The 11,058-nt window shown below is 44.4% G+C and overlaps 1 protein-coding gene across 1 annotated transcript in view; it reads right to left on the bottom strand.

Moving 5' to 3' along the window:
* Positions 1 to 2,002: 2,002 nt before the first annotated feature.
* T265_14764 (hypothetical protein) overlaps positions 2,003 to 11,058 on the bottom strand; it is a gene marked incomplete at both ends in the record, with an annotated part of 16,112 nt that continues 7,056 nt past the window's right edge. Inside the window, 3 exons of the mRNA XM_009175117.1 lie at positions 2,003 to 2,345; positions 3,280 to 3,426; positions 7,174 to 7,394. Of these exons, the coding sequence (XP_009173381.1) occupies positions 2,260 to 2,345; positions 3,280 to 3,426; positions 7,174 to 7,394 (454 nt within the window). The remainder of the gene's footprint in view (positions 2,346 to 3,279; positions 3,427 to 7,173; positions 7,395 to 11,058) is intronic.

The raw sequence follows: 11,058 nt of genomic DNA, 5'->3' as shown, positions 1-11,058 counted from the left end.
AGCCAGGATCGATGTAAGGTAACCGATGTTCAGTTTGAACAACGAGCATTCGGACCGTAGAGATTCCTAAGCAGAAGCAGGTTTTGCCCCGCAAGTTACTATTAAATTAATCCAACCCGATGATTGCAGCATTTATATGTTCATCCAGATCTGACAGACTTAGAAAAGGCTGATGGCTTTGTTGCGTTCCAAGTGATTTCATGGTTCATATCAAGGAACCATTAAGCTAGGAATCTCTTCCGATTCTGGTTGTTTCCATCAACTTGGCAGACAACCCACAATGATCATGATAATCTAGGAATCGCGAATTGACGACTTCTCTGCGTTTAAGAGTGGTTTGCTGTGTTGTGGTTAACAGTAACGGCTGTTAACCAAAGCATCACGTGACCGACCCGCTGATTACCCCAGATCTAGAGGAAATTCAAGTATGGAAAGGAATTTATTTACGACAATTCGTTTGCTTTTCACATGATACGACGGTTGAAAAAGCGTAATTCTGCATGAACTTATGCAAATCTTCCTCTGGCCAATACAAATTCAGCTGCTAAAATTGACAATGTCTCAGAACTGAAACTGTATTGCCCCGAGGGAGGCGGTAAATTCTGTCGGTAAGCCTTGATGTGATTGATAAGACATTGTAATAGGTTGAGCCTCCGCCTACTTAAAAAAGATTTAACCAACGCTGTAGCTGACTTAAAAGGCTTGATGAATTCGTGCCTGAAGCTAAAGCCGGATCACTAGTAAATTCACTGAAATAATTACTTATAGATCAGTTCCCACTCTTCCCAACCGATTAACTGCAAGCATGGATCGGAAGGGTGTCCAGTGGATTCGTGCAGCTGTTGAAGCTAGGGGTGATTCAAATAAGTCAGGTCTTTTCAAAACCAAGATGTGTGAAGCGTAATTTGTTAAATAAATCGCTGGATAATAAACACTTCCGCAAACAGCTGTCTAAGCAATAAGTCTACTTCTGAAACAAAACGAAATCTTCGTAATTCGTGAACGCCCGCTGCTATTCACTGGTCGTCAAGAGAAATGGCCTTGAGCTCGAAGAAAGAGATGAACGCGACAATACTCTACCTACTCCTATAGGTTTTTTGCGTTGGATATCAGCGGCGGCACCAGTAGGTAAGACTAATAATAACAGCGAATCACAAGAAGGGCATATGCAGGCAGTAGTATGCAACAAACAAGCTCTGGTATCATATCTGCGAACGGTCGCTGTAAACGCGCACAACACGAAAGGTAATATCTAAGAATGCAACTGGCTCACGATATACTGGCAGACAAATTGAATCAGCATGAGCCAATCCAATTCCAAAAACGCTTAAAACCCACTCCCTATTAATCGTTTTACGTTGCTTCTTTATCCAAAGCATTCGGTTCAAGTGCGAATTCTAATTAAGATTAGTCGGACACCATGTAAACTGGCCTGGAGGAAAACCGTGCTCTACAATGTGAGTTTACAGAGGATAATGGGTGATCGATAGTTGTTCAGCTGTAACATCCTGGCGATGCCTAGCTGCCATACACTCGATGAAGGCATGAGGGCTGAGATACTGCCAGGTTGCCGAAGTTTAGACAGGTGAAGTCGACTTTCAGAGGCCTAGGTCGAATCACGGACCTTCCGGCCAGTGAATTCGCGCTCTAATCGCTGAGCCATCTCGCTCCCAAAGGATAGCGTAGAAAATCGTTTGCCTGTCTGTCAATCTTCAAGAATCCCGCACAAAAAAGACTACGGAATAACCATACCTCATTTTTCAAAATGCCATCGAAACATTAAGATCATGTTTTTAATTCGGGACAGAACCACAACTGTCTATCGAACATCAGCAATACTATTCTTCAGTTGCGATCTGTTCGCAGTTCTCCAAACCCAGATAAGTACCTGAGTTGACGACGAAATGCGTGTCCATTATGCGCTGCAAATGAAGTTTCCAGTACAGAACCAACCCGACGTTGTTCCAAGAACCAGAATGGCAAGATTCAAAAGAAGCGAAATGAATTTAAATACCCGGCGCATACAAATGATTCCAACGAAGATGAAAACGAAATCTACAGTAAGTTTACAGAGTCAAATTGTGCATTTACTTTGTTCAGTTTCTGCAAGTCCTTGAAAACTGCCAGAAAGACTGCTAGAACAGGATAAAAAGGTGCAACACTGGCTATAAGGTGGCGGAGCACGAGAGAGAGAGAGTACGGGGCAACTCCAGTACATATAAGTAGATGAATTAACATGGTCCTGCCTTTCTCCAGAGATCAAGAGAAGCAAAAGTGCACGGTCGAACCACTGGTATTGAAGTTCGGGAAGACCTGAGTAAATAAATTCCTCGCTTGAACTTTGCCTGAAATCAATGAAAAAATACCAGTAAATCAGGAGTCATATATTATTGTTACTATCATCGCGGATAACTCTGAAGAGCTTCACTTTCAATCAGTCCGCCCAAACCACCCTCCTGGGGTTTTCTTGCTGACTACACCGACTAGTCCTTCCATAAACCTGTGGAAATGAACACAGTAGTGGCCATTATAAGCTCTCGTTTTATAACAACGCCTATGAACCCAGTCCAAGATGAATCAAAAGGGGCATCAATATCCCCTTCGATGGGAGTTAATTCGAACCTTCATAGAATAATCACTTTGATAGGGGGCACCACGAAGAAAGGCACTTTCTAGTATTCTCTGCGTCAGAAGCACGCTTCAGCACGACGAGTTGCCTATACACATTGTCTATCTGACGCATTCCTGGCTCCCGTCTCGCGATTGTTGACCAACCAATTAACTAGCTCACAGAGCGGCACATGACCCATACGTTATGATAAGTCAGGTCTGTTGCTGGCGAGGAGCTCAAAATAGTCGAAAAGGAGGAGAAACATAGTTCCGAAAATCACATCAGTGCTAGTTTCACCTCAATTGTGCTTGGGTGTTGTTACGAAGGGCAAATGACAATGTGTTTTTGCAGTAGCATCCAATGTTTTCCGGATGACTCGCGCCCTCGTATGTGTCACGCTTCAACGGTGAACAAAATTCGATTTATCAAGAAGACTTGGTCATATTATTTCAAAGGTTGAAGTGTCCACATTGAAAATAAAACGAAATTTCCAAAAGATTCAGGAATATCGTGGAATTTCTATCTACTCACAAGTAGATCAAATGTAACATCAATAACTATTTACTTCACATTTGAATCCGATTGGGGGGGGGGGTAAGGACTAAAGGCGGTACATCATTGCGGGGGGTGATTACAAATGACCGTGCAAAATTCGAGAAGTAACGTACTTGCGTCGAAACCGCTGGCCGAGTACATGCCACTGTCATACTGATGGCGCTTTTGTGGGTCTGATAACACACTGTACGCTTCTCCGACTTCCTTGAACTTTTGTTCTTGTTCTTGTCTTGTTGCATCGTCTGCATGCGTGTGGCGGTCTATACAGAGGGAGAAAGGTAAGCTCAGTCCACAGTAGAAGAAAAAGGTATCACTTCATCTAGCTGAAAATTAAGAAAACGGTGTTCTGCGGGCCAGTTTATCCTGTCTGGGTTGGGCCCGTATGGTAAACTGCAGCTGTCACAGTGTCAGTCTATAACAGAACCAGAAAAATCATTCGAGCTACTACGTAACAGTGCGGACACTGAAACACGGGTCATTTCTAGTTCATCCAGATACGAACAGTGTGTAAAAGAAAAAAATATCATTGAATGAACATAAGCTTTGGTGTTTAAGTGGGTCAGAAACCCACGTCCGTTACTGCAACCTCAAAAAATTGGGATCGAACATTTGCTTCTCTGAGGCAAAGGCCTCCACCGCAATTTTCGTGGGCAGATAAAACGTCTCCTAGCCACATGCTGAAACCACTTTCTTCTTAATGTTCATACCGCATATGTATCTGCTAGAGCCAATCTGTTCGACCCCATAGTTGGAAGAAAGTTCAAATAACTCCACCGCAAGAAGATAAATTTCCCTTTAATTTCGGAATGTGGTCGAAAAATAGTTGGGGGTTCGGAGAAGAACCCGCGTTCACCCGTTTTCTCCGCCTGAGAGCAAGGCGAGCTAGCCGTTTTTTGAAAGTCGCGGAAAAACTAAGTCTAGTGAACTTATAAAAAGGCAGAATACGTCTTGACGGTGGATTCTGAAAAGCAACCTGCATCCCCCTCAAAGGTAATGCACTCAGATCATAGACTTGGTACTTTTCAGATCCTCCCACAGGATCACGAGAAATAGGGGATGACACTTGACTTGAAGTCACCGATTCTGATTTTAGCGCATGTGTAAGGAAGTCACCTAAGCTAGCACGAAAGACGTTCGTACTGCCAGAAACATCTGCACGTCAACCAGAGGAGGAGCTAACATCCTCAGGCATCTCGAAATAAATTTTCAAGCCTCGACACCCAGTCTATCTAGCTGCCTTTAATGTCCATACTCTGAAACAAACAGGACAATAAGCTGCTTTCAATCTCACGCTGGTGTCGTTTGGCATTGATGTGTACTGTGTATCAGAAACAAGGATTCAAGATGCAAGCACTGTTGTTGAGCTAACACCCCCATCACACCCCAATAGCTTCCAGCTGCACACCTCTAGAGACTACTCCGGCACGATATGCAGGGGCTGGTATCCTCAGAAGTGTGCTGACCGCAGGCTGTTTTCATGCAGTGCTAATTTCCGAAATAGCCAAAGTCGTCCGGACACAAGGTGTCCTTCAGCGGCGTGCCAGCTATGAACCCAAATTGATCGCACTGCCATCAGCTATCCATGGCGCGGATCAATAACTGACTGCCGTTTTGGAACATATTTGTAGATTCCGAACACGCGCTCGTCCGAAGTCGCTTCTCCCTAAGTTTTACAGGGCCGCGCTTGGCAACTAAGAAACTGACAGATCTGAATGTTAGACGAGTTTTCTAACTGCTTCATCGTCAGAAATGAATTCAAACTGGGCTGATATCACCACCTCTTTACCCGGATCCGGGGAAATATCCAGTTAATTCTAGTGGCTAAGTTCGTTGAGGCGAGGTGAAATTGTGCAGGTAGACCTCCGTTTTCCTAGCATGCACACTGTCCAACGGGTCAAAATGACAGAAAGCCTCCAACGAAAAAGTCCCGTAAAGTACACAGTCAAGGGGCAACCCAACTTCCTGCACATTCAACCGACCTCCAAGAACATACATGTTGTTAAGTATGTGCTTTTTTGGCAGACAACGTAGAATGACGTAAGATTTTGTGGACATGATTAGCATTCTCTATGCTTTTCAGTATTCTGAAGCAGTTGGTGAACTGAATACATTGAGTTCAACGTGTGTATTCGAATAATTCTATCATGTACTCCGAAATTGGCCCCACGTTTCGATTCCGATGACTGTGATGTCATCGTTCATCGAAAAATCGGATAGCTTTGGCGAGGGGATTTTCGCATCCAGTTGGTAATCAGTAACGAATTCCCTGCCAACCACACAAGACGACTTCACGCTGATGAAAAGGTTTTCCGATCCACTATGGAAACACGCCAAGCTCAAGCGGATTGAAAGGTATGGGAACTGTATGGGAAGTTTGTTAAAAATGGTCGCCCAAAACAGCTTCTCCTTCGTGCGTTCGGTTCCCTTCATGCATACAAACGAATAGGCGAAAAAGATTCACACGTTTCGTACTTGTAAGCGAGAAATGTTACGTATGGACGATATGACTCAGTAGTTAGAACACGAATGTACTGACCGGAAGGTTCGTGGTTCGAATCCAACCTCTACCTCCGGACTGCCTCTATCTAGGCTTGGACAACCTGGCAGTATCCCAGCCCTCTGGTGGCATGACAGTTAGGCACCGAAAGGGTGCTACAGCTGAACGATGGCCAGCACTCATGCATTTGAATCGAGAAAACTTGGAGCGAAATTGCGAGTCTTGGGGGTGGGCTTTGGTTCAATGGATCGCCGTAGCCATAGCGTCGCCATCTATCTGCGTGCGCAAAAACTTTACGCTTGTGTGTGTGCGCACCATCGGGATGTGATTTTGGCTAGACGTCTTCACAATTCTGGTCATGAGTCTACCAGGGGCCGACAACATTGAGTTTAACTGTTTCCATATCCGCCTCCGCATGACATGCCTCAACGGAATTAGCCCTGTGGTGTGGCAGGCTTATGGTGGTGTGAGGAGTGCTGTTTTTAAAAGTACCAGCGTATAAGCCAAATTGCGTCAGAGCACGATTGCTTCAAGAACGCTAGGTGGGTGTGACGTAATTCAGGCTCATCGGTACTGCAAGCCCCAGTCTATCACAATGGGAATACAATGGATTCAACTGAATGACATCCCTATTCGAGTCTGAACTCTGAAAACCCCGGAGTAGGAAACCTACGACAGCGCTAGAACTGACTTTCTGTGAGCATCGTTGTACAATATATTCAAAAGGGTCCAACCCACATCAGTTGTTTTTCCGAAATTGCTGTTCATATGTAGGAAAGAATGCTTCGAGGTTGCCAGATGGTGGACAGGACGAATCAAAAAACCATGGTTCGGTTCGAACCAGAGATCTTCTGGTTAGTAGTCTTGCAACTTAGCCACTGAGTTCACCAGACAATGCAGGAACATGGCATCTGACCCATTCGAATTAGACTGGAAATTCGGTACGTCCAAAAAGGTGTCAGACCTCGCAGAATGTGGCTGATGTGAAGGTAACCTTACGTATAACAGACCTTGTGTTTCCGCATTCTGGATTGAGGACCACTCAATGAGCAGTGAATGTTGGGTAGAACAGGGGGGACGTTGAAAAAGCGGCGTGATGTTTGCCAACCCCGTGAGGTGCCGGAAAACAACCTGTAGCTGTCTAACCCGGACCTTCTTTACACGGAAGCACTCATTCATAGAATCATAATGAAGCTTAAGAGAATGAAGTTTTTCGCTTGGGCGATTTCCGCTCACCAAGAAACATCTGTATCAGCTCGAGTTAATGAGTGCTCTCTTGTTGGGGCTAATTCCCTGCAAGAGTGCACCGAAAAGAAGCTATTTGTAACTAAATAAGCCAGTTGAGGACAACATGCACGCATTTGAAGCACATAATCAGTGTTCAACACCAATCCTTTGCTGTCGTAGTCCACGACCCATGATGTACACAACATGACAGGCTGCAAGAGATGTTGGCTCTGACACTTCGAAGAAATCATGAAAGTACTCAAATCTAAGAGAAAAAGCTCACCTGGATGATGCTGGAGAGCTAGTTTTTTATAGGCCTGTTTGATTTCGTCTGACGACGCATTTTTCTTTACACCAAGTACTTTGTAGTAGTTTATTTCCTTCGACCGAGCCAGTTCTCTTTTGGCCATTTGCAAACCCTGTTTGTGTTCATCGCTGGGGTCCATATTTACCACAGTTGTCCACTCTTCAACAGCCTTATCGTACATTTCCAAACTGGAGTAGCTGAAAGGCGATGGTGGGGGGAGGGAAAAAGCAGGTTCATAAACGCGAAAACTATCAGAGGCTTGAGTGGCTAAAATGGGACAAAGACAACGATTAATGGTTCTGAGAGCTTTGTACATCCTTGTATACCACTACACTATCGTCAGATATACCGAAGAGAATGAAGTATTCTTAAACTACCCAAGAAATGGGAGGTACCTACTGTGCGCGCAATCAAAACTTAAAGAATATGAAGAAATTCAAAGAACTCTTGTGACAATTACTGAATGATACAAACAGAAAGAGATATTCATAATTCTTGGGATTTTCTACGCGTTTAGCAGTCAAGTTGCGTGGTTGCAAGTCAGTTTACTCAGTTATACTGTGTTGCATATAGTGCTCTGTTATATCTGCTGATTCGCCGGTCTGTGGTATCTGCTGCTGACCCGCTCCAGTGCCCAGTGTAGGAGAGAAAAAGGCTCACGGAAGGGAACACAATAGCTATATTCCAACAAACTGGTTGCGATAGCGCGAGTGCGTACGAGTGCGAAAAGTACAACGGCCTCAAGCATTTTATTGGAAGGATACTGTCTGAACTTCGTCCAATGCTGACGCACGCGGTCTGGCTTTAGTACGAGGCAGCGACGTGCTGCATATTGCGGAGGCGTTGTCTGTCCTTGATCAACGCTGACTCGCGCTGTCTGGATTTGATGCAAGGCTGTGACGTGCTGCATATTGAGGAGGCGTTGTCTGTCTGGTCAACACCCAGCGGAGCTGAGAGTCTCCGTAGATTCCTGGCATTCAGTGGTTGCTTTTAGGAAGCTGACCTTCCTGATATGCTCCGATCGCTGATATCCATCAAGCTAAAGTGAGTGCGGTTGAACATCGATCTACGGTACAGCTATCTTCTTGAGCCGATAGTACGTGAGAATGTCAGATCCATAATGGTAGTGAATGGATCACCGGGCGTGTATATTACACATCAATCGACAATCCGGAATTGTAAAGGTGGTAGATTTTGTACACGCAAAGCTGGTGAACCGTTGAAAAATTTGTAAATGATGGTTTGAGATAAGGACTAGTGGACACAGCCGTGTAAAGACGGCTGTACACTCTGGACCGTTCGGTACGTGTCAGTTAGGTTCGATGTGAAATCAGTACCCAACTGAAGTTTGACCATTTGTAACCGTTCTTGAAGTTTATCGCTGGGCACTCAACCAAAGTATGACGATCGAATCATTGATGTTTCAGTGGGAAGGTCGGACAAAGTATACAGTGGGGTAATCTGACTGTTAAACAAACGCAAGTCGATGCAGCCTATTCGGTCACATTAGGATCTTGAGTCATCCTAAATAAAACTATGAAAGATAATCAGTGGTAAAGGTGTTTGATCAATTAAACTAACAAAGCAGATGAGCCACAAGCGGGAGTTTCCAATACACGGAAACGATGCAACTGAAAAAAATGCATACTTATGCATACTTATTTATAGTTCATTTTCAGACCCAGTAGTCGGGTAAATAATTGATTTTGGGACCACCATTACAGGTATTTCGTGGATGCCTCTAATCCAAAAAATGCCTTCTTTATACAACAAATTCATACAAATTTTAGGTTTTACTATTAAAGTTTAGGTAAGGAAACATCCCGGCTAACCCAATGGCGCACACTACTGCAAACCAAGTAAATCTATTCTCGACATCCGGCATTGTTGGAAAAGTAAAGATATGTCTGATTAGAAAATACAAATAAGCGGTGTACTCGTGTGGGTCTCATTGTAAAGTGATGGTCAACTGGCTGACGGTTAACGACAGCAGCTTGGGCGCGCGAGCTCACAATGGATGCCGGAACTTCCCAAGACCCTGGATGGTACGGCGACAGCGGTGTTGATTGCGTCAGTTTGCCCTGGGATGTTGTTTTGTCCGTCCAAAGACAACGCGATATCAAAAGACCGGTCGGGAATGAGTTGTCTGAGTAAGCTGACCGTGACTGCTGTGACGGGGCAGAAAAACCACCAGGATATTAGTACTGATGAGTACCAATTCCATGGAGACAGGAGTCGCATGCAGCGCTACGAGTGAGCCATGGATGAACACGTAGCTTACCTGCAAAGGTTACTCGATTATATATGACAAAAATATACGTTCAAATAAGTCCTGTCCAAGTGACAGAATACCGGGTATTTTCATTACAAAAATGGTTGGTAAAAAAAACTGCGAAACAGAAAACACGGAAAACTGGAAAAGGTAGTATAAAATCCGACTTTGAGAATTTGAGTGGTGTGACGTACTGAACACCGAATAAATGAATTTTTGCACGGGGAAGTACGGGTGTGCAAATGTATGAAGCCATTCATAGTACGACTGCAATATCGAGTTGAAGAGATCCGAGGGAAGAGGTGCGTCATTGAGAAATTCAAAGAAATCGTGAACAGACATGGAAGAACATGTTTAAAAGAAGACAAGGAGTGTGGAAACGGAAATAATTATCCGGTCTTGTTTGAAAAGACAAAAGCCCTTCTTGAGGAGCCATGGGGAACGAAGAAGAGTACACTAAGTTACACGTGAAGGACAAAAAAATTGGCGTGGCCCCATTAGGGAGGAGAATTTTCTGTCTTGACGAGTGTATTCACGTCCAAACTAAAGTGGAGGGAACTCAGTCCTAGGTAATTGGAGAAGTTACAGATAGGGAATGCATAACAACGCCGCGATCATACGAGGAGTAATATATAATTCGTTTTTACGGGATTGGAAGACTTGAATTCAGTTGAGAACATCGCACCAAAAATTCGTCAAAATGATCAATGTCGAATAGGAGGGAAACAGCGGAACGGAAAACAAAAGCATCAGCATGTTAAAACAGCCTAGCTAGATGAACGGTCAGATCATCCGTACAACGAACGAGAACCTTGAATAAAACTAGCGTTTTTGGGAAGACGCAAACAGCATTGCGGGTCCATCTAGCACATAGAGCAGAACTTGTATTCACTATAAGCTGTTACTAAGTACCTATTAACGTCGATAAAAAAGTTGGATGATTAATAAGACCTTCAGGGTTTCCCACTCATTTATGGCTCTCGTTAAAAAAGGGCTCGGAGAAAATGAAAAGTTTGAAAACGGTTAGTCTGCAGAGGTCTACCATCAGGGAAAAAGCCCGTATACATGAGGCTTCCATTCAAAGGTGACTCGGTTGCTGAATTAATCACCAGAAGGCTTAGAAACTCCGTGGATACGACATACTTGGCCGCTAATCTATCTTTGAGCTTCAACTCCAGCCCCACTATCGGATTCTGCTTGGAAGACAAATTGCCACGTTCTACCGCCAGCTTTTGTGTGTACTCATTCGTATGGTCGTGCTGAGCATCATACGTTGGTCGTACAACAAGGCATTTGTTGGACAGAACACGAGAACACAATCCCGTATCTCTGAGTGGTAGTGGAAAGAAACCAGGCTCAAGCGCGATTGCAGCACACTTGGCCGAAACCTGTCATGTCACAGACAAGGAGCAAGCCTTCACCATCATATACCAGGTACCTCTGAACGGATCGCGACTGGTACGATCCAGACTACTATCGATCGCAGAGACGATAGGAATCCGACTGCTGGATCCGCAACTTTGCATCCAAAAGAAACTTGTGCGACCTCTGAACTTGAACTGGCCCACGAAACATCTGGTCCCACAAGT

Source organism: Opisthorchis viverrini, assembly GCF_000715545.1.
Source record: "Opisthorchis viverrini unplaced genomic scaffold opera_v5_257, whole genome shotgun sequence".
Taxonomy (NCBI): domain Eukaryota; kingdom Metazoa; phylum Platyhelminthes; class Trematoda; order Opisthorchiida; family Opisthorchiidae; genus Opisthorchis; species Opisthorchis viverrini.
Note: the sequence above shows the minus strand (reverse complement) of the source record. Positions and strands in the feature narration are given on the sequence as shown.